This window comes from Lates calcarifer, linkage group LG17, assembly GCF_001640805.2.
Source record: "Lates calcarifer isolate ASB-BC8 linkage group LG17, TLL_Latcal_v3, whole genome shotgun sequence".
Lineage (NCBI taxonomy): Eukaryota > Metazoa > Chordata > Actinopteri > Centropomidae > Lates > Lates calcarifer.
The window spans coordinates 25,676,713-25,701,058 of NC_066849.1; the positions used below are offsets into that span (position 1 = coordinate 25,676,713).

General features: G+C 43.5%; 2 protein-coding genes across 2 annotated transcripts; both read left to right on the forward strand.

The window, feature by feature from the left end:
- Positions 1 to 11,761: 11,761 nt before the first annotated feature.
- Positions 11,762 to 13,453, forward strand: LOC108879529 (forkhead box protein Q1). Its single transcript, XM_018670823.2, has one exon. The coding sequence runs from the start codon at positions 11,965 to 11,967 to the stop codon at positions 12,850 to 12,852; it is 888 nt and encodes a 295-aa protein (XP_018526339.1). The 5' UTR covers positions 11,762 to 11,964; the 3' UTR covers positions 12,853 to 13,453.
- A 4,330-nt stretch (positions 13,454 to 17,783) lies between these two features.
- LOC108879613 (forkhead box protein F2) lies at positions 17,784 to 21,898 on the forward strand. Its single transcript, XM_018670943.2, has 2 exons — positions 17,784 to 19,244; positions 21,168 to 21,898. Exons 1-2 carry the CDS (start codon positions 18,269 to 18,271, stop codon positions 21,338 to 21,340), a joined length of 1,149 nt encoding a protein of 382 aa, XP_018526459.1. The 5' UTR covers positions 17,784 to 18,268; the 3' UTR covers positions 21,341 to 21,898.
- Positions 21,899 to 24,346: the final 2,448 nt, after the last annotated feature.

Genomic DNA, 24,346 nt, shown 5'->3' on the forward strand with positions numbered 1-24,346 from the left:
GCACACACGCGATGGCATACTCACAACAATGACTCACCGCTATTACCTGACACTATTAAGCATTGTGAAACAATAGCTGGGTTACCCTAAGAGTCACATTCTGTCAGTCCCAGTTTCCTCATATTTCGTGCTAATCCTTTTTTCAGACAAACATGGGCGAGCAGCTAATGGCACAAGTGTGTTTGGACATGTCGAGCGAATGACCAAGCTGCATGTGACAGGTGATCTGTCACGCTCACTGTACATAAACCATGGGTGAGCACACAAACCCCTCACAACAACTCAGGTCAATATGATAAGATAGGAGATAGGGGCTGCGTTACACCAGGTGAAGGGATAGCGGAGCACGGGTCAATGCCGTTCATGAACGATGCTCGACCCACGATAAGGAAGGCCACAAAAACACGCTAGTTATGTAAAATGCTATCTAAACATTGCATAAAACAGAGAGGCGTCTGGTATTGTTAGAGTGATCCCTCACCTGTCTTAAGGATGAGGAATACACTCGTCATGTAACGTGTGTGTGTAGGTGTGAGGAATGTATTTTTCCATGTGGTAAATCTTGAACCGTTGTGGCGTGGCCCTGCACCCAGAGAAACAGCTCACAATACAAACTATAAAGTATAAACAAGCTGCAGTCGTAGTCAGCTCCACAGATTGAGAACAGAGCTTTGAGAGGTACTAGGTCATGTTATCTTTGACAAATTTTAGTCTTTATAATCTTCTGTTTTCCTTTCCCTTCAACAGTTACAGTCCATCTGCACATGGGTGTGCATAAAACTGGAGGTACCCGTAATTTGGGTTGTTTTTGGAATTGACACTCCTATTTCTTCTAAACCAGATCAAGTCCCTTTTGTAGTTTATTTATGGATGGTGTTTTTATAAAATGGGTGTGTTTTTAAATGAAAGTGAAAAAAGAAAACAGTTTGTTGCCAGATGTCTCAATTAAAAGGAATGATTTTAATTCTCCATCTGACAACAAGATGCAAAAGTGCAGGTTAGAACACAACAGAAGTCTATGGTAATAAAGATAAAAACTTCATACCAATATTTAATTGCACTTTTTCTGACCAAAATTATAAATGTTTTTTAAAGTGTGATTATTTTCTATTAATTAAACTCCAGGCCTGTATTTATGGTCAGAATATATATACCTTCTTTCTACATAATTTGTAGGATAAAATGATGCAGTTGCCTGTTGCTGAGATTCTTTCAGGGTTCAGACCAGTCAGTCAGAGAAGTCAACTTCTGAGTAAATTAGTTTTCTGTACAAAAACGCTCCAATCTATTAAACTATTACATTAGTGGTGTACTCAACATTACCCAGTGATAACAAATAAAAACTTAAAATCAAATCTAGTTGCACTGATGACACTTCAGAGATAATGATGATGATAATTCACTAAAAGGAGAATTGTTCCTTATTAATGTGATGTTTAATTAAATGTTAAATCCCAGCTTCCTTTTAGCAAATTATTATATTATATGAATGATTTCTCCTCCAACTAACACACAGATTCAAACATACAGAGAAGGTGGTTTCTGAATAGTGTCTGCAGACTAAAACTACACTTGCATATCTGCAGATTACAGTACATTAGGTGGTGGTATGCACATTGTTGGTTTGTCACGATTAAGACAAAGAAGAAGAAGAAGAAGACACTTTCATAATCAACTACATAACATTTCTCCTGCAAATCAAGGTCATGTTTGCTCATTGATTCCACAAGGCCGAGCTGAAATTTGCAAACCTCTGAGATCTAAAATCATGTGCTGGGTCCCACAAAGTAAAGTCAGCCTTCTTTTAATTTCTTTGTGAATCAAGAATCTTTTGGTGCCTGACAGCTTTAATAAATAGTCCGATCCTCATGGCTTCGGCAGAAGTTCAGGCTTTTGCCGAGACACAAAGGGACCTCCTGAAATAAAAAGATCGAGGGCTGTGATTGCAGCAGCAGCAGGCCTCTACACCAGCGCTCCGTTCCCTCTCTCACACATGGACCACCTGGGTGATCTGTTTATGGAAGCCATCCCAGCTTCTGGCCCTGAGCACATTCGAGCTATTCATGCCTCTTTTGTTTAAAGAAAGTCCATTTATAAAGTCTACTGCACAAGCAGTATGCAGATTAGAAACAGAGTGACTTGTCCAATCAGTCCAATGCTTTCAATCTGGACATAAGGCAGCTCAGTTCTACAACATAACCACCAGGACATTAAAGGCTTATTTCACTGTTTTGGATTAACATGACTCCTTTGGTGGATTACATATAAGAGAAATGTCCTAAATCTCATAAGACTGCTCCATGCTCCCAGAGGAACATCATGTAAACTTTGATTTAAAAAAAAAAAAAATTAAAAAAAGGAGGAGCAGGTATTACGTGTGTGTTTCGTGCGAGACCAAAGTGTTTCCACAGGTTAATTTGTAGGGAGCAGCTCCCGCTGTTATCACGCACTGCAAAGCACTTTGTTTTGCTGCTGCCGTGAAAAGTGTTTTCAAGCTAACCCAAACACGGTCTATAGTAACAGTGATATTATCTACCTGAGCACGCGGGGCCCACCTGCGGGGCTCTGACACAGCGAGGGAGATGTTTTACCTTGTCTGCACGAATGGGCCCGGAGCAGAGGAGGGAGGTGTGGGGTTGGGGGGCGTGTGGGAGGAAAGACACGGAGAGGGGGGGTGGGCGGGACGGAGGATTTTACAAGCTAACACGCATGATGCTGTTTGGGCAGGTTGAGCCTGCAGACTCACTGACTTTTCATCAGCTAGGTTTTCTTTGCCTTAACGGCCACACTATAATTAATCAGATGTCTGGGTTGGATAGGCACGCAAGGGCTGGGTTCAAGACCTTTTGTTTGGATAGATGCCTGGTCAGGTGTGTAGCTGTATAAATAGTTACCGCCTGTTTTCTCACAACGCCTTACAGAGAAAGTTCAATTAGAGTGGTGTGGCAGCGACACATCTCCTGACAAGAACATGAGCTTCAACAATTATGGTTTTCATCTTTTTTAGCATAACTGAGGATCATTGGACTCGGTGCATGACTCTGTTTATACCTGTTCTTATATATATTGCTGTTACCTCAGCACCAAAACTGTAACCAACAGTTCTCCCAGTGTGACACCAAAAAACTACAATACAATCACACCACCGCTGCTTTAACTAATCTAATATTTCCACCGTTACCGTGCCGCTTACCCATGACCGCCCATCCCAGTTAACAAGCAGGTGGCTGCAGTTTCTGCCTGTAAATTTTCTTCCTCCCCTCCATCCACCTGGCTGTCCCAATGGCCAAACCTGTTCCTCTGGCATGCAGGGGGAGTTAACAAATCTTAGAGTGCACACAATCAATGGCACAGATCTATTTCCCAATTCAACAGGGGAGTTGGGGATTCTGCCAAAAATCACACCGAACGTCTACACATCAGCGCCTGGTATGTGGGTGGCATTCAACCCAACTGCTGATGGGAGACGTTATCCAAACAACAAGTACTGTCTGTTAATTCTCAGCCTGACAAACGTATGTCTCCGTTCTGTAAAACAACATTAAAAACTAGAGTAAATACGGCCTGTGTACTTCTACCTGAGACAAATCTGTGACTGCAGTTTTCATCTCTGAAGAGCAGCTGGATGACTTTCAGTTCCTCGTGCAGCCACTGAGCATGTTTGACAGTGTCTGTCAATCCTGACAGCTCAGAGGAAGAAGCCGCCATGGCCGTCTTCATTATAGTATAGAAATATGTCACCCAGTTCTATGGCTGTACGTGGTTACACAGACAGTAATTGTTAGCTCAGTAAAGTCACTGTCGTATCTGTTCTAATAATAAAACATTAAAGTAACAGCTGCCTGATCCTTTAACATATAATAAAATGTAAATGATGCGGGACAGTCCTGGGATTTTAACTTATTAAGATCATCAGTATTGTCTCTGCCTAACCTGTATTGCAGTTTGCCTTGCTTATGGTAAAATATGTTAATGTTGCACAGACATATTCTACAGCCTAAGATTTTATATGACCTGTGCTGTGGTCTGCTCGTGCAGCCAGGCAGCTGCTGTTTGCTCCGGTGGATCAATGCCAGAGCGGAGGCAGGACGCATTACAACCTCAAGGCCAGCTGGAGGAGATTAGGACCCCCCTCCTCCTCCAAATCAAACTTCCGATCCTTAATAATATTCATTTACGAATTACCACCAAATCAATATCTAATAGCACTCACTACAAACAGTAACATCTGCCCAGGAGCCCCAGGTATCTAATTATCTTTGCAGTGAGCCATGTAAAGTCTACAGAGATTAGAGAGAAAAATCTTACAAATCAAACTAATACATTCAATTCTACATTTAATATTTGAATTGGGGAAAAAACTGAGTTTCCCTACTTTGGCGTCATTTGATATCTCAGACAGAGGGGTGGTTAATATGTTTGTAGCAAAGATTTCATCAAATTCATATGACAGTTTGACAGCTGTCTAACTGCTATGACACTTTGGAGACCAGGATAGTTTGGGAAAACCGGAGATAAACACAACATAAACACATGCGGTATATTTGCAGTCTAAGCAAACACTTGAGCCACACTAAAGGGAGAGCACCAGTGATTCAGTGACTGAAGTGTTGAAATGACTTATGAGCCTGCTTTGGAAATGACTAGCTTTAAACCCATCTCTGTCTCTTTCTCTGGCTGTGTGGGCGCTTCCAACAAGCAAAGACAGCCACTGATCTATAGCTAAGTAGCCATCTGCTTATTTACTCAAAGTCTCGCTAAAGGTTCAAATCTGGGTCTCAGAAGAATGAAAGTTTCACTTCAACAACTTAGCGTTGCACTCCCATAAAGCCCAACTATTCTGACTTAATATGAGTCCAGCCCCCAAAACACTGAATCCTGCATTTCCCATAATGCAACTCAATGTTGTCTTTTGTAACACTAGACAAAACCTGTCGTCTCCAAACTGTGATGATATCATCAGGTTTTTTTTTCAGGCTTTAGGAAAGTCCCTCTAAAGCTACGAGATCTTCACAGGTTGAATAATACTCTCTGTGATGACTAACCTGAGCTGAATAAATCAGTGGGGTGCTCCTTTATAGTTTTAAGTAACCCCTTTAAAAAGTCCCAAGGAAACTAAACAAAAAGTTATACATTAAAAGATATTTCAAAGTATAAGCGTGGGATAGTTCTAATTGTGGTAATACTGTACATACTGGTGGAAAAAAGGGGATCTAAATATAACCCACAGACTAATGTTATCAATCAGTGAGGTGTTTGTTGGGGCTGTCTGTGGGATGACTCCTTGGTAACAGCTCAAATTTGATGCTATGTTTGCAGTTAAAGCCCCCGAGCTAGATGTTCCACCTCTCAATCAAAGAAATAAGAGGGGCGGTTAAGGTTCAGATGGTGCAAAAATAGCGCTGCGGAGCCCCGTGGTAGGTTGAGAGGCAGGCGAAGCATCTCGTGCAAACCACTATGCGTGAGTAGAGTGTTTGGATCCTATTTCAAGTTTAGACAGAAAAGGGCTGAACGGCTGCCAGGTAAACAGTGCAGCGCAGGTACTGATTTGGCCCTGTGTTTATGCTTACACAAAAACAGCCTACAGCGCTGCTGAATGGAGGTAGGTCCTATCAGCTGCAGCGATAAAGCGAGGTGTCTATGGCTGAGATCAATCATTGCTCCTTTTTTCTTCTTTATCCGCCCCCTCCTCCTCCCCGCCTGGACTCCCTCAACGCCTCCCAGCTCAGCATGCGAGGGGGACTCTCTAGCGTGTGAAGAGTTGAAACGGACGATAGCAGCAGATATGGCAGGAATCGGGCCTGTGTTGCCTGCATGGTGGGGGTTCATTGACAGACATGCACTAACAGTAACATTTTGCAGGCAGGATTAAGTGGTGCACTAAGGTCTGCTTCTACCCTTGTTAGAGTTACAGTATGTTTTAGTTCCTGTAGACCGCAGACCACCATCTAGTCTCAGGGTTCGGAAAATCTGTTAAAAGGCACCAGAGGTATTCAGATGACGGTGCAGACTTTAGGGCTGTGCAATGTCAAGAATAAAAGTGGTCATACTTGCATACATGCACCTGGAGTACGCACATTAGACATCTGCTCATGCACACGCACATAAACTGATGATTGGTGTGAGTGTCTATATGTCCCTCTTCTTTATGCATAGGATTCATTTTGTGTGGTATTTGAACCCACCAGATGGGGCACTTTTGGGGACTCTGTCTGAGAGGCACTTCTGGTCTAGGGGGTCATTTGAAGACCAAAGGGACCAAAGGAGCTCTTTCACCAACCAAAGGGGCATTTGGGCATTTGGGCTGACTAGAGGGGCAGCAGGGTCAACCAGAGCTGCATATTTACCAACCAGGTTATCACTTGGAATGACCAGGTGTGTACTTGGGGACCGGAGCAGCTCTTGTGCCCCTGGTCTGACCTCACGGGTCATTTGGATCGATCATAGGGAAACTCAGTGCTTAGGGATTGGAGGAGCAGTCATAAAAAGACTTTACACATGCAACACGACCGCACTTTTAACGGTTCTGTTAGTGTGAGACGAAAAATTAAGTTTCCAATTAGTGTGCAGACACATCGTGGCATAAGTTGTTGAAAGACAGCGGAGTAAATAGGGCTGGGACAGTTACCACACTTCTTTGCACGCAATTACTTAGGAGAACAAAAAAAACATTGCATGTATCAAGGCAATAAGATAAAGGGGGACCCAGAATTACATCACTACCTTCGCATGTGATTTAAGTCCTAGCAGTGCCAGGCTGCCTTTCACCTGTGCTTCACCTGTACTTCACCTCTTTCTTTAATTACTTTAATTATACCCTTGTTGGCTCCATTTATTTATACATATCTATTTTTTTCTCTCTGTTGGTCTGGCAGGGTGTGAGCACCTCAGGTAAGAATGCAGGAGAACCCAAAATAGCAACGAGTGGCTGCCAACTGACTGCAGGATATGCTGCTTCATTTTTATCAGATTTCATTTATTAATCGCTGACACAGAGGCAGCAGAGATTTACACTCTTCAAACCGCGCTTATGAAACCTCTGTGAGTCACTGCATGTACTGTACTGTATTAGCGTCTGCATGCATGTATCAGGTATCCGACCAAACATTTTCAGTATGGAAAGTTCTCGCGTTATGTATCAAAACAGCTTCGTGGGAACTTTTTGTTTGTCTCTGCTAAGTGTTCAGGTGTGCCTCTGATTATATGGACTGGATGCCCCCCTGCCATTTATCTGTGAAAACACAAAGGTATGATTCTACAGGAGCACAACAAAGCAGGCAGCAAACGTTTAGAGGGCCGCATTGTTGGATAATTACAGTAATCACAGTTTGAAGAATAAACTAGATGGAATGTATGCGTCTTACTCTTCCATTTCGCCGGAGCACATGTGCAATCTCACACACTTTCACATCCACACCTGAGCAGACACACAGCTGCAGACAAACATACACTCCCCATACACAAACCCCTGTACTGGTGCCTACTGTGCTAAGTGCAGGAATGAGAGGAATTGATGTGGAATGTCTGACTTTTAAGTTCGACACATTGCAGTACCAACCAGTGCGCCCCAGTGAAGCATGTCTACTATCAGCGGCCTCCGTCAGAGACTAAATCTGCTGCAGGGAATTTTGGGAATCTCAGCTACGCCGCGCCTCTTGTTGCTGTTCCTCCCTGTCACACACAGCCTGTACTTTGTTTATACAAAGACATGGGGGCTGGACACCCTTCACTCACAGAGAAGAAAGAAAACAAAGATGAGATACAGGTAAGAAGTCATCCACAGACATGCAGACAAGGGTTAGCGTGTGAGCGCAGACCGCCACAGAGGTGGGGCTATTTTTGGAGCCGTGAAGGATTCACCCAATGAATTTACATTACTGGGATTCCATTCATGTCAGCACTTAAAGGAGATTTCTTCTGCTGCTCAAAGCAGACACTTAAAATCTCAATAGGTGAGCTAAAACAACAACATGGCAATTTTAGACACGTTAACAAGTTATATAAGCACAACGTGTTTCTTGGAGCACAGTTGACTTTTCTGACCTCAGTGACCTTGCAATTAAAACAATTATCAGATTATATATATCATCTTCCACCTGATACTACAGGTAAAAGATGATCCTGACCTTCTCAAATGATGTGATGTCTGATACCAGCCTTAATGCAAAGATCTGGAGAGAAATGATGAGCAATATTTAATCGATGCCTGTGGGGAAACTGTCTTTCCCCTTCTGATTTTAAATTGCCATGTGGAAGATAAAAACGGGAAACAGGTGTGCTGCATTTCACACCAAATCACTTCGGCACAGGTGTGTGCAGCCATCTTGGCAGAGTGCGTGAAATCAAATACAACCTCATCGCACTTCTGCAAAGAAAAACATACACGTAGGCACACCTACCACCAGCCAAGCAGTGTGAAATTCTCTCTGTGTCTTGTCAGAGTATTGTACAGTGGCGGTGATAATGATAGCACACATGCCGCTGCTTTCCTCAGCTCTGGTTTTAGGCTCACAGCAGTCGGCCTCCTGAGTTTCAACAAAAACATTTTGGTTTCAACTCTCCAGCTGCTGCAGCAACGTCCCAGTGAGAGAAGGAAGCAAGTTTCCAGAATCTAAATTTGATCAGAGGATGTCTGACGACCTTTTGGTTTTTCTCACATCCTTTCTCCCATCACAACTGACACTACGGAGTTTCTGATACCAACACTAATTTCACATGGAGGTTGAAGTGGTGTCTTACTTCTCTCTCCTCCTACAAGTAGGAAAGTCAGTCTTTCCCTTTTGCCACATTTTGGTTGCCTTCATTTAAAAAAAAGGGCCTGGTGGCGTGTTTGTCAGAGCTGTGGCTGCTGTTGAGGACACAAATTAGGTTCATGTTGCGTGATGTGAATTTAGGGGGGTTTAGTAACCTTGGAGAAGTTTACATTCTGCAGTTAAAAACCTCAATATGGTGAATATTTTAAAGGCCAATTCCAGTATTATTAGACTGAGTAAATACAGTATAAATCTGGCTACTTCTGGGCCAATACATAAATAAATAAATGAGGGACTAAGCATTTTTCCACCAGCATTTGATTCCTAATTGTTTGGCTTTGAAACACCATTTACATATTCATGTTTGAAAACAACATTTCCTAATATTTTCCTTGGAAGTTTCTTGGAAAAAAAAAAATGCTGTTTGCTCATAACAACTACTTTCAACAGCTGATGTCAACAGATCCAGCTCCATAACAACTCAACAAACTCGAGTGGACCCTGAGTTTTGTCAAAGTACGATCTCCGAGTTCAAGAATAAACTCTGATGGTAAAACTTAATGTTTTTTTCCCAATCAGAGGACTGTAGATTGAATGCTTCACACATGCGTTCCTGGATGAACGTGCTGACAGAGGGACAACGTACTAATTGTACCCACTCACTAATCAGAATGTACATTTACAAAAGGTCCACTGTAAACTGACTGATTGAGACAACACAGCTCATTACAATCAAGCACACAGATTCGTTCCATTTCTACTCCGGCGTTTGAAATGAACAGTGACAAAACTGACAGAGGCCTTTCATTAACATGACTGGAAAAAACAGACACAGACTTCAAGTCCATGTACACGTAATTAACCTACTTACCCTGTGAATTCTGTCGCTTTCACACACTCTCACACACACACACACACAGCTCGGGGTACTACGAGATCTTTAATCACGCCTGTCATGTATACCCGAGGTGATAATTAGGTGATAAAATTTAAACATGTAGACACACAAACCGCTCAGGATGCCAAACATAGATCCATATCTCAGTGCTATTAGGAGCAGGCTGGTAGGCAGCAGTTAGTTTATAGTGACCTTATCTTATATCCTTTGGTATCATTTATTCTACAGGCCTTTCATGTGGGTTTTTTGTTGAGCATCATTCCCAAAATTTATTACAGGATCGCTATAAATCTTTTCAGAAGTTTAAATACATGAATATGAGAGTGTACGGGGCTGAAGCTACAGCTGAGGTTTAACACTCAGGTCCCAGCAAAGTCCGAGCAGCTGAGAGGGGAGGAGTGGCTGAGAAGACAGTTTAATGATTATTACTGGCCCGAGGCCAAGCTCGTAACTCATGTTAACTCTCCAGTCTCTCTCTGTCTGCGTCTTCATCGAGCTGAAAGGTGTTGACAGGAGAAGAGCCAGTGGGACAAACAGATATTTGGTTTACAGGTGTCAGGGGCATCAGTTTACTTAAAACCTGTTGGGGTAGCTACAAGGTTTCTCGCCTCATATACACCTGTGTTTACTAAGCTGCCAGCAGGGGGGCGCTCCACAGAAGAAAGTGTGAAGTCAGAAGAAAACTGTCGAGTCATTGTATGTTTAAGAATGTTTAATACTTTAAACAATGTGTAGAATTTGTATGTGGTTGTATCAGGTTTTTGTTGTTGTGCAAATTAGAGAAATCTTTGTCATTTTGATGTTATGTTAACTTATACTGTGACACATTACAGCTTGAAACATCTGTGCAGTAAATTCCACTGTTTGGCATTGGTGGCTGAGCAGGTGTAACTATTAAAAGCTCCGAGTTTTACTTTTGGTTACTTGCTGCACATCGAGGCAGAAAGGACCCGTAGAGGCCCTCAGTGTCAGCAGACCTGAAGAACCACCACCAGCTACAGAGGAATTCAGCAACAAAATCTCTTGTTACGGCCCTGGCTCTCATTAAACAGAGTAAGATCTGTACAGACCTGAGACCCTGCTGTGCTTAAATGCCACTGTTTCCTCATGCTAAAGGTTTAGACTGTGAGGACTCGACCAGGCCATAAAATCAGTGACACACTCACTAAATCCAAAGTGCAACTTAACTTAAAGCCTTGATGTTTTTACAGACAGAGGCAGCCTCCTTCTCTACTCATTTGCATCACTGCTTCAAACGCGGAGTGAAAAGCCTGTTTTCTATCCAAGCTTCTGTCACTCCGGTGTACCTTTGCATGCAGGTGCAATGGTCCTCTCTGAACTCTACATGACCTCTCAGGCAATCTTTGTGTTGTTGTAGGTATTTTGTTATTATTACCTCAACCCTCTTGCTCAACCTGAGAGCTTGCATATTAGTCATTGTGCTTTTTACATGGAACTCTTCCAAACCCCATCTCTTTTATTTCAGTTTTGCGCCAGCGTTACTTCCCCGTTCCACCGGAGCGCCGGTGGAGGGAGAAACAGGTTGAAACGAAGAGCAGTAACACCCTTCTCTATTTTTATCCATCTATTCTAATGTCATCGTTCTGTCTGTCCAGTGTTTCTCAGTGTTTTTTTAACCATGGACAGAACGTTGGGGGGACACCTGAAGAAAGATGTGCTGTGCGTAAAAATGTCCAGCGGAAAACCTTAAAATCTTCTGGCTCTATCACCTTAGAGGACCGCAGCTGTTTTATACGAGAAGAAACTTTAAAACAGAACCTGAACTACTCTTTTTAAAAACTTTTTTGGTTTAATGCCTTTTCAATGAACCTGGAATCCTAAAAATGGAAACTAATAAAACTGTTTTTGTCGATTAATCATGCAGCAAAAATGTTTAAAACCTGTTTCAAGCAGCTCTAAAATGCATAGATAGATAAATAGATAGAGTTGGTTGCACTGTAGACTAATCATTTTTCATAGCTGCCCTCTCTCGCCTTTTCTTCGGCGTCCAATTGTAAACATACACACACTATATCACTCAATCGCTTCAATGGATTTGGGCTGGAAACCCCGCCCGTGGGCCGTCCCTTGCCGAGGCATTATATTATAGCAAGACAAGCCTGTCTCCGGAGACAGATCTGTATTCTGCTGCTCCAGACTGAGGCTCAGGGTGCCTCCAGCGCTCCACACGAGCCTTTACAACACAAACGCACAGAGACGCTTCTGGTGTCAGGACTGCTACACCTGCTCTGCTGCTCAGACTCTAACAGAGGAGACACTTCACAGGGGAGACCCTCCTTCTTTTCTGGGAGAATGAAACTTGAAGTTTTCTCTGCGCACCACTTCGTGCAGAAGCCGATGGAGTTGTGTATGGACGCAGAGGGGGGAGTCCCGTCTCCTCTGTCCGGAGACGAGCTGGGGTCGGACGGAGACTGCGTGGCCAACAGCCCGGCACCTGTCACCCCGGGCGGCGACGGCAGCAAGGGGAAGCCCTACACCCGCAGACCCAAGCCCCCTTACTCCTACATCGCCCTCATCGCCATGGCCATCCGGGAGTCCAGCAGCGGCCGCCTCACTCTGGCAGAGATCAACGACTACCTGATGAAGAAGTTCCCGTTTTTCCGCGGCAGCTACACCGGCTGGAGGAACTCGGTGCGCCACAACCTGTCTCTCAACGACTGCTTCCTCAAAGTGCTGCGGGACCCGTCCAGGCCCTGGGGCAAGGACAACTACTGGATGCTCAACCCGCACAGCGAGTACACCTTCGCTGACGGGGTGTTCCGCCGCAGGAGGAAGCGCATCGCCAAGAGGGCCCCCAAGGAGCAGGAGAGCCCGGACATCCTCAGCGAGGACACCCGCCTCCCCGCCCCGGAGGAGAGGGTGGGGGCCAAGTTCTCCAGTTCCTTCGCCATTGACAGCATCCTCAGCACACCTTTCATACGGAGGGAGGACAGCCTGGTTGATGCAGACACCCACGCCCCCCGGCTCTACTGGTCCCCGGGGGCCCACGTACTGCCGTACCCTCTGAACTATCCGGCACAACACGTGTACCTGTCAGAAGCGGCGCGCGGCAGCACAGAGCCCAGCAGGGATGCGCTCACATACCTCCAGCACACAGCAGCGGGCATGACCGGAACCGAGGCCGCTTTCAAGGTGCCCAGCAAGGCACGAGGTTTCCATATAGACTCCCTGCTGTCATGAAACGCCAGGACTGATGTCAGACTTGTATGTTTTGACCCATGATGTGCACTTTTATGGGCGCTCTTAGCTTTCAGTGCTTTAGCTGTTTAACTGTGTGGGACTCTTGTCTGTCTCGTCATGACTACTGTAAGTCATTTTGCAGTGAAAAAAAAAACAAAAAAACAAGAAAAACAAACATGGCGTGTTGTCAATATAGATCTAACTGTGTGGTGACTGATCAAATAGATGCTGTCGTCGCAGGACATTCCACAGTGTGTGTGTGTGTGTGTGTGTGTGTGAGTGTGAGTGTGTGTGTTGGTGTGTTAGAGGTCTTTAGAGTGTTTGTATTCATGTATCCATGGTTCATTGGTCATTTCTACTGTATGACGGCAACCAAGTGCCATGTTGAAACCCCAAACTATTAACCTATTTATATTTTCATGTTTTGTATGACCTGCTGTATAAAATATTGTTGTATATATAAATATATATAAATATTGACTGAGCTGCGATGAGAATCACGTGGCTGCACTAGAAACGCATGGAAAAATGTCCTGTTTTCCTGAGATTGATTCATGCATGCCTGGTATTTTTATGAATAAAAAAACGTGAAACAATGGGACTCTGGAATTCACTGAGTAATTCATTGCAGACATAAAGGGGGAGGGTGTTTGTTAGATCAGAGGCAGGTGTATAGACTGCAGAGTGAACAGGCCGCACACCTGTTCAACAGCAGATTTTACAGATGCAAACAGGAAAAAGGAGGCAACTGTTCGTCTCATTATCTTTTGAAAACACCGAAATCCTAATTATCATTAAGTGAAACTTAATGTACAGCACATCGCCTTAGAAATCAGCTCTTACTGAGGTGTTCAGCTCTGAAATTGTTAGGAAAATCTATGAATGTTGGTCAGTAGCTGCGTAAAAACGGACAGTAGAATAAGAGATCAAAGAATAAAGATTAGAAATCATTTTGTTATTGATATAATTATAATTATTATTATTATTATTATATGTTGCTATGGTATTTATTGTGTCGTGCCAAGCCCACATGATTTATAAGACACATTTGTCAGACAAGAACATAACTATATATATATATATGTGTGTGTGTGTGTCTGTTAACATTTCAAACATATTACACTTTTAATCTGACACACAAAAAAGTTCCCTTTACAAAACTCAAAAGTTTTTATAATTAGACAGAAATGAGGGACATTTTAGTAAAATTATTATTATTACACTTTGATCTAATATTTTGATTAATATACATTTTTACTTGGTGATGCAGTCGGTCGTTTATCAATAAATCCGGGACAAAAAAAGGTAAAAATGCGGAGTGAGATGTGTCCACAGTTCTCTCCTCTTCTATCAAGAAGGTTTTGATTCTCAGTAAATGGAGTCATTTGTTCCGTCAACAAAACACAGCTATCACTTTTGCTTATTTATGTCGGCCACATCTTCAGATTCTACATGCATACACAATATTATCTCGTGTATTATCTTTATGTGCATACACAGTCCTGCAGGCTGTTTACTGTCCGTGTCCCGGGGGTTAGTGGGGGGTGTGTGGGGGGGGGTTTAGTTGCTCTCCGCGGTCCTGAAACTCAGACCCCCAGCCTCAACAGCCCCGTCTGACCACTGACATGTTCCTCTCATAAAACACCACAGCTGTGAAACCACCGTTTGACTCAGGCCTAGATTTTCAATAAATGTATCTTAAATTAAAATCCTGAAAAGTTATTCGGTTATTTTCTTAATGATCTCTAATGACTCGGATTTCACATTTATACGGCTCCGATTTGTCCCGTTTATCATCTTATTTTTGCACTGTTTAGCGTCACATGCATAAAACACTTTGGGGTTTTCCTCAAAATTGTGCCTGTATATAAATAGTATGATGATTTTTTACATAATTATAAAAGAAAATATATAATTTACTATAAAAATGACATGAAAAGGTGAAAGCTGCTCTGATAAAATGAGCGATGCCAATGAATTAATGCGGATTATTGTACAAATTTAAAGACTGCGGGTGAAGTATTTAAGGACTAAATATTCTTGAGGGAAAACAGTGGATCCTTTTCACTTCATAATGTGAAATACTCGTTGTTATATAAGAGTTTTGAATTCCTTTGATGCAAGTTATTCTGACTGTAAAGCAGAAAGAGGAACTGCAACACATCCATTTCAAGATTCAAGAGCTAACTTGAAGATATAAAAGTTTTTGAACATTTGATTTGATCACACACGTGTGATGACTAGACTTATATACAGAGTTGGCCTGTGCGCTGCAGCTCCTGTACCAATGCTTTTCCCTATACAGACAGTATCTGTGCGCGTTCAAGCAGCAGCAGAGCGAACAGATGTGTGTTTTCAGAGCGCGCGGAGCAGCCTGACAGGTGACAGGTGAGACTCGCTCCTGTTTCCAGGGACAATGCTGCGACCTGCAGGTGAAACGCCAGAACAGCACACCTGTGTGTGTTGCTGTCACGTGTCTCCCATCCTCTCACTATCCCTATATCCTTGTTGTCATGACGCGCGTCCTTCATATTTTGTAAACTGTCTCTGCGTTTACATTTCACCCTCCGTCTCTCCCCCTCTCCCTCTTTCTCTCTCGACCTCGTGCAGTCCACGTCGTGCAGGCTGAGGAGGAACTCAGGCCTGTTCCGAGGCTGACTCGTCTACGAACAAGGCCCACAGTGTTATGAAACCAAACTTTAGGGCAGGCACAATGTTAGGAAGTCCAAACAGTCTGTCACTCCGGCAGACTGAACCGCGCCTGACCTCCCAGAGTCCCGGAGAGGCAGCTCCAAAGCTCCCGGCACCGCCACAGGAAACACAGGCGCAGCGGCCAGGAGCAAACCCGAGCAGCCAGAAGAATATTAGATTACCGTTAAAAGGACCTGAACTCAGGATTTGTTATTGTTGTAGATCATGTATTTTGTTTATCCCAGCCTTATTTAATACATTAGGATGAAAAAAAATGAACAATTACGATACACTTTATAAACATTGTTTGTAAATAATTTGGGAACAGACTTATTTCATAATATTTGTTGGTGATCATTTTTGAAATAAACAATGGGAATAAAGGATTTTAAAATATTTTTTTCTATTTGAGTTACCATATTTATATATAATATTAAGTAGACCACGACCATTTTATTTCAAAAAGACCTGAAATAGGTTACCTGAGGTCAGGCAGGCCCACAAACATTTTCTCCAAATCTAATCGGTCTAATATTTTACGGGGATGAAGAATATATCTTCGCCTAAACATGAAAACAAACAGAAGGCCTTATTATGTCGGCAGCAGGCTCATACGGGCCTCCAGCCGTGACTCGACTCCAAAGACAAACGCTTCTATCAAAAACACCTCTGAATAGCTTTCGTGGTGGCCGCTGATCACTCCATATTTCCAAAGGGGCTAAATTAGGAGCTGGTATAATCTCGGTGAGTAAAAAGCAGCCGGAGCGCCGTCTTCAAAGCGCTCCCAGAACAAAGATTCCCTCTGCAAGCCAAGGCATCCTGATCTCGGCGGGGGTCATAAGTTTTGATGTCGCAGGAAATTTCTGGGGCCGTTAAGCTCCTCCACACTGCTGTGTGTGTCATGGTGGAAAATGATTTTATCCGCACATCCTTTGTTGTGCAAAGTGCAAAGGTTATTGTTTGGAAAATATCCTCCAGGCTACGTCTAAACTTAAAAAGGCAGTGACGACAAACACGGACACAGATTTGAGTATGTGGAATAAAATGTCAAAATATGGATTTTTTTTTTAAATCTGTAATTTTTTTAAATGATCGTGTCGTGGTTTGTTTCTAAAGCCCGCTTAGTGCAGGGCCTGTGGAGAGCAGGGGATAAAATGAAATCAACCAAATATTAAACTGAAATATGAAATGTGCATGAGTCAAAAATTAATAAAAAGAAATCGTGACAAACATGCACAGCACAACCAGAAAGCTCCCAGTCAAGCGATAGAGCGACAGCCAGAAAACTTTATGCTTTTTTGGTTCTTCAAAGCCCAATGATCTCCGCTCCGTCGCAGCACGGATGTTGACATTACCTTTATGGGATATATAACTCCATCATGTTGGACAAATCTGTGTGTGATGTCTCCATAGGGGAGGAAACTGTCGACGCCCGCTCGCCTAATTTCGCTTTTCTCTCTCTAATGAACGTGGGGCCCATGGGACCGGCTCTGGCCCGGGGCGGTAAGCTGACACTGGCGCGCTGTGTGTGGTATCCAGGGCCGGGCTTGATGGAAAAAGCCTGCTTCCACTCATGTCAAAGTCATTTACTCAGCGCAACCCCCCGCTTACACACGCACGGTAAAGACCACCACCTCTCCATCTCTCACACTCCTCGGCCCAGCCCGGCACCGCGACAGTTTGTTTTTGTTATCCTCTGGACCAGTTTGGGAGGAAATTATGAGCAAAATAATACAAATAATACAAGATGATGCGTTTGGGTACTGTCTGCAGCAGATATCATGTAGGCCCGTGTGAATGTTTTGAGCATCATGGTTTCATTTGCGAGCTGGACCTTTTACACACATTGTTCATTCGTGTCAGGGAAATGTATGATCTGTGGCACATGGGGCTGAAATCACAGCTTCGTACGTATAGGATCAGAGGAGGGGAGCTCGTTTTTTAACTTGTGCGGCTGGCGTGTGGCGCTGTTGATTGGGATGTCTGGGGGAGGTTTGATAGATGGCTTAATTGCGTGTAGTCCGAACTTGGAGAGGGGGAGTGGGAGGGGAAGAAAGACGGCCAGCAGAGGAGAGAACAGTGGGGTTTAACGCTGCTGCGAACGGTAAGTGGACTTGGGCCAAATCTGGCAAGAGGGGGGGGGTGGCTCTATTCGTCACTGATTTCAGGGAGATTTGCAGGCGCAGAGTGCGGATGAGGAGAAAGGGTGGGGGGCTCTCGCAGAGGGAAGAAAGATTTATGAAATGATAGGTGGTCGAGCTTTGTTTGGCTGGACTGTTGCGCGCAATAAGTCGAGGGGTTTTCGTGTTTCCTCCACTTGAGAGATTATTAAGGCGGTCGATGGCCACCCGGCGCGCCACACAGCACCACTTAGCGCCGCTGTGATACCCAGTGGAGCCCCTGTGACGAGCTAAAGCCCTGGACACTCAGTCTCCAGTGGATAACCAGCTCCCCCCACTCTCTCTTCCTCTTCCTCTCTCTGTCAGTGCGTACCCGCCGTGCGTTCTTCATGCGTCAAGGGAGCACCGTGCGTAACGGGAGAGTCGTGCGTAACTGGAGACAGATTTCACTCCATTTTGCGCTGGGATTCTGAGGACCACTGGCGGTGTAACTCTCACTTGCAAGGACACTGGTCTGCTGGATCGACATATTTCTCCTCTGAAACATCTCACAGCTCGTCTTTTCTCCCTCCCTCTCCTCTCTCTACGCCAGTCGTACGTCAGACATGACGACCGAGACCCCTCAGCAGCAGCTGGACCCTCCGCCTCCTCTGAGATCCAGCCCGGCGTCCGGCGTCCTGCACCCCGCCATGCTGAGCCCACAAGCCGCCACAGAAAGTTCGTCCACCGCCGCCAAAGGAAAAAAGACGAGCTCTGGTTTAAGGCGACCGGAAAAGCCTCCGTACTCCTACATCGCTCTCATCGTTATGGCAATTCAGAGCTCCCCCACCAAACGCCTGACACTCAGTGAGATCTACCAGTTTCTCCAGGCTCGCTTCCCATTCTTCAGGGGCTCATATCAGGGCTGGAAGAACTCAGTCCGGCACAATCTCTCGCTCAACGAGTGCTTCATCAAACTGCCCAAAGGACTGGGCAGGCCGGGGAAAGGCCACTACTGGACCATCGACCCGGGCAGTGAGTTCATGTTCGAGGAGGGCTCGTTTCGTCGCAGACCCAGAGGCTTCAGAAGAAAATGTCAAGCTCTAAAGCCCATGTATCGGATGATGAACGGCATAGGCTTCGGCACCTCCATTCTCCCACAGAGCTTTGATTTCCAGGCTCCATCCGCGACCCTCGCCTGTCACAGCAACGGCTACAACTTGGACATGATGAGCAATTCAATGGCCGGGGGGTACGACGGGCTCAGCAGCGGCCACCACGTACCCCACATGTCCCCGAGCCCCGGCTCCACCTACATGGCGAGCTGTCCCGTGCCGCCTAACGGAGAGTACGGACCGGACAGCAGCAGCAGCCCCGTACCGTCCTCTCCAGCCATGGCCAGCGCGCTGGACGGCCACTCCCCGTACGCCAGTACATCCGCACACTGGGCGTCCTCCGGCGGGTCCCCTTACATCAAACAGCAGCCTCTAGCCTCCAGCAGCCCCGCATCCTCTGGTTTACACTCCGGCATGTCGCCTTACTCCCTGGAGCAGAGTTATCTTCACCAGAACGGCAGGGACAGCCACACCACCGACATATCAGGTACCACAAACTCATCCACGGCTCATGCTGGCGACGATGAACCAAATCTCACATCTCTGGGAGTTTAAATAAAAGTGAATAAATAGAAACAGGTGATAATAACCCTCACAGTATGTCCACCTTATTTGAATTACAGGCCTAAGATGATTTCTATCTGCAGCACAGGCCTGTGACAATTTGAACACGTTTTTAAAGACTTAAAAATCAAATTATAAAGTTTTATTTCATAAATTAAACTGATATTTAAAACCAGGAGTGCAGCACTTATTTTAAAGATTTAATAATGTAAAAGGAGAGTTTATAAATTCGTGCATGGCGACTTAGAAAAATAACATTCAAATCTGATACAATTAATTTCAATGATATAGTTGAATTTTATTTTCTCCTCTTTTTAACAGTCTAAGGGTTTTTAAACTAAACATCTGTGACTTTTAAAATAATTTAACGACTCTTTAATTCACTGTGTTGAACAATGAAGTTGCGTTGAAAGTTTATTGGATTATAAAGCCCACCCAAGACCCTACACTGCTAACCCTGTTCAGTAAAATAACGTTAGTTTGGATACACATAAACAACACTCTGCTTTAAAGAATATACTGTGTCCATTTCATGCAGAGTGTCCTGAGTCACATCTGTATCACACTTCACGGAATATTTTGCAGAATTAACAGATTAAGAAAAAACAGCTATTTTGTGATCGCGTTCTTAATTCACCTCCGCAGTTCACGCTCATTTACTTTAACATAACACACTGAGGCTTTACTCAAGTCTGGGGATTTCACCGAGGCGAGTAACTCACGCTGGAGCTCGAAAGGGTCCCAGAGGTTAACTAAACAAAGACTGCGCAGGTCGGACCACACCGGCGGAGGATTTCAACCGCCGCGAATCCACAGGAGACGGAAGGCCTTGTTAAACTTTACGCAGCGTCCTAATTGAGCCTGTACGGAGGATAAACGTGTTGGACTGTAACAGTGCAGGGTCGCTAACAGTGCTGTCAGTCAGAGCGGCCTCTGAGTGTGTGTGTGTGTGTGTGAGAGAGAGAGAGAGAGAGTGTGTGTGTGTGTGTGTGTGAGAACGGGCGCAGGGCAGCGAGCTGTGGCCCGGAGGATAAAGCCTGCTGTCTTCCCCTGAAAAACACGGTCACATCTGGAGTCCTTATGACCTTGACGAAGCCACACAGCCTCCCCATTTATTTTTCTGTTTCTGGAAAGAGAGGCTCACTTACAGACACAAAATGACGGTCACTGAATCTGATTTAAATACTCTCGCAAGTTCTGGGGTTCTCCAGGGAAAAATAACTCACACAGATTATTGACACTGGGCATGAATCTGTAAAAAATTAAATAAAAACATTAAGTAGATTTTTTTAAACCTTAAGGAAGGAAAATAGAAATGACCTGGCAAATCACTGCGCTATAGGATGTTCATAGAAGGCAAATATGCAACAGTTACTATTAAAAAATGAAGTTAGTTCTGCTCTAATGTAAAGAATCAGATGATTTTAACTGTAAATTAATCCCTAAAGATGCGAGGCAGTTAGAGAGACCTTTATCGTTTTATAAATAATAATAAATTCACCAAAACAAGGCCCCATCAGTCAGTTTTGTTCATATTAAAGCTTGCATGACAGAGACAGGGCGACTTTTGTGGCAGTTTTAAAAGCTTCCTTTGTATTCCTAAAAATATAGAAGTTAGAAGAAGTTAAATCAGTTTATGAAACTAATAAAACTCGTTGATGTTATTTACACGTGAAAACATTCATTTACCTCCCACACAGTTTTTGTGCAGAATAATTCAACACAAAACTCAGTCTGAGATGCTCAAAATAAAAATAAAAATTCTCCTAATCATAAACTATGAATGTTAATGTCTTCGCCTGTTTATTTACATAAATTTAATTCCCCCTCTCTTTTTCCTCCGCAGTGGGGATCCCACGTTATCAGAGCCATTCCTCGGTGTGCGACAGGAAAGATTTTGTGTTGAACTTTAACGGCATCTCCTCCTTCCACCCCTCGGCTGGCGGATCCTACTATCACCATCACCACCATCACCACCCCCAGAGCGTCTGTCAGGACATCAAACCCTGCGTGATGTGAGCTCTAATGTCACTGTGGACTTTAAACTAGAGAGGCGACGACGGCCACAGTGAAACTGCAGGTCCGTCACACCAGAACAAAGAAAGAAAAACGGACATTTTCCAATTTTTTTCTTATTTTTTAAATTTCGGAGGATCCATACCAGGATGTATTTGTGTCCGCTCTCTCACATGTTTGCCTCCTCTCTGCAGCCAAAGTAGCTTTTTTTGTTTTGTTTTGTTTTTGGTTGGACTTGAGAAAACTATGCATTGAAGGAACTGAATGAAGACACCCCCAGAGGCCTTTAAAGAAACCACTCTGCCTATATGAACCCTGACGAGCGTTTTCTTCTTCAGAATAAGTTTCAGAAACACGACTTTTAATGTGTTTGCTCTTGTAACACGTGCAAACAAATTATATTCTATGTAACTATGTTCTATCCTATTAGAGTAACTACACACACGACGCTTTAGGCTAACATGAACTGCAACAAACCTTGCACTTAATTGTATAATCCTTTGCCAACTTTTTTTTTGTCTTGTAAAAGGTTTCAATAAAGCTGATATATATTTTAGGCTACATCCAGACTTCTGTCCTTCCATGAAAATTCATCTGTCATGTGGAAAACGAATTTAGTTTGCATTAAAATGATACTGAGCTTGAATAGAGCAGAAACACATGTTGCAGTTATACATTTACTCAGTTGGAGATATTTGCAAACTGCATTTATCTACAAAACCTAAAGCTCAGTTTGTAGTTTGTATAATTATGATGAAATAATATCAGATATATAATGGTACATTTTGCTGTTAATATTCCTGTTCTTTTACTTCACTGAGCACTTGAATGCAAGACCTTTACGTTGTCTTTTAATACTGCAGTGTTGATACTAATTCGTCTGCCACTGATGGTCAGATTTGGAATCAGTATTATTGTCTAAAATTAATGGCATTCAATAACAAGGCACATGTACAGTATGACAATCTAGTGTTCAACTTATGGCTGCCAAAACTGTTACTCTGAATTTTATTTTTCAGTTGGAGAAACCTTGAAGACGTTTGTATAATCTCAGTTGTTTTTGTTTTAGTACGCAGTTGTGATTATAATGGGGGTGTGTTGCAGCGGTGCATAAAGTATTTAGATCATCTATTTGTGTAAAAGTAGCAATACAGCTGTTTGAAAAAACTCCACTGCAAGTCAAAGTCCTACATTTTAAATTTCTAAATAAAAATACTCAAGTATTGTCAAGAAACTGAACTAAAAGGAACAAAAGTAAAAGTACTCTTACGCAGCAGAATGACCCCTGTCAGTGTTACATTATGATGTACTGTAGATTATTAACTTGTAAACAATGTTTTATTGTTCTTAGGAATTAGGATTTGTATTATATAAACTGGTTTTGATTTGTGCGTTAAATCTTAATCTGCAAGTAACTACTGCTGTAAAGTAAACCTAGTGTAGTAAAAAGTAGAGTATTTCCCTCTGAAATGTGCTGGAGTAGAAGAATAAAGTAGGATAACACAGAAGTACTCAAGTAAAACTGTGCAAAGGATCTTAGTTAGAAGAAGAAGCAGGATTATTTCTGCACAAAAAAAGCTATATACAAAGCTAAGAACCACACAGGCTGATCATTAAAGCACTTCCTTTGAACGCCTGCTGAGGGTTTGATGACAGTGTCAAAGGATTCTGTAATAAGGAGACCACTTGACGTATCAGATTTTTCTCAGCTTGAATATTTCCACATTTCACATGTTTCACAGCCACCTCAGGCCCTGTCTAACACAGCTGAAAGTCTTTTGCATCCCGAGGCTGCTCCTTTCCATGTGGACATCTAGCACTGCCAACATTTTGAAGACGCCATATAAACAAATGGAACGACAGGGCCTGCGTCTCTCTGGAAATGCAACATTGAGGTATTTTTAGAGTGCGGTAAACAGATCAGACTTAGAGAAAGCGAGAGAGAGAGAGAGAGAGAGAGAGAGCTGCCTCATCACACAAACAGAAAGCAGACTTGGGCGGCTGCACTTGTGCTGCTACTCCAGTTTTTTGTCTACATGGCTTTTGGTCACGAATCAAATGCAGCATCCCTCACGACTAATACACGTGTGCAGACTGGATTTGGCGCTATCAGCTCCTTATTAGACCACTGACATCATCACAGCTTCTTTAAATGCAGTCACTTGAACGCAACGCTTGAGAAACAGTTTTCACTGAGATGTTTAACATCTGTTACCTCAGTGTTTATTTGTACTTTGAACTATACAGTGGATTTTAAACCTGTTCTCTGGGGCTTTAAAGCATCTTCTAGCTACATCTGAATTCTCATGCGTTCCTACGTTATGACGCAGAGAAACAAAAAAGATTTGGCAGCAAATTGTACCGCAGATCTTCACAAAACATTATCCCTGTGTACTGCTTGTAAGCAAACTTCAGATCCAGAACCAGTGTCAGGAAAACACAGTGGGTGAGGTTCAGACTGAATCATGTTGGTCTCACTGAAGTGGCCTCCCTCTGATGCTTTGAACACTTTGGGGTAGAACAAATGTCATGTGGGATTTGGTAACAGAGAGAGGGAAGAGGAGCACATATCAAACAGAGGAATATCTTTGACCAGACAACAAAGTCCTCCTCAGCCCCATGAATGCAGCCCTCCATGATGAGAAGTCACACAAACTGGCCTCACAGCAGCTGGATTTTCCATGACAGGATTTTTGAGAGGCAGTGAACTTTCAATATAGTGGAGTGCTACGCCATCTAGTGGCTGAGACCGCCACACAACGCTCTTTACTGCAGTAGCACAACACAGAGATTCACCTGATGTAGAAATTCAGATTATACTCAAGGTATTCTGAATTAGTAGCAGCTATTGTGCAGTTACAGTAAAAATGTGGCCTTGATTTCAGACCTGAAACATACAATTAATAATGTATTTCATTATTAAAACTTATGCAGTTTTCTACTAAGATGAGTGTAAACTCATAGTTGAGCCTGTGATTTACATATTTTTCTACAACTCAGTGTGGGCAT

Excerpts from the sequence above, each read along its gene's own strand:
- LOC108879613 (XM_018670943.2), top strand. The coding sequence starts at position 18,269 with ATGACGACCGAGACCCCTCAGCAGCAGCTGGACCCTCCGCCTCCTCTG. Across the intron at positions 19,245-21,167 it reads CCACACCACCGACATATCAG|TGGGGATCCCACGTTATCAG; the intron begins GTACCACAAACT and ends TTTCCTCCGCAG.
- LOC108879529 (XM_018670823.2), top strand. The coding sequence starts at position 11,965 with ATGAAACTTGAAGTTTTCTCTGCGCACCACTTCGTGCAGAAGCCGATG.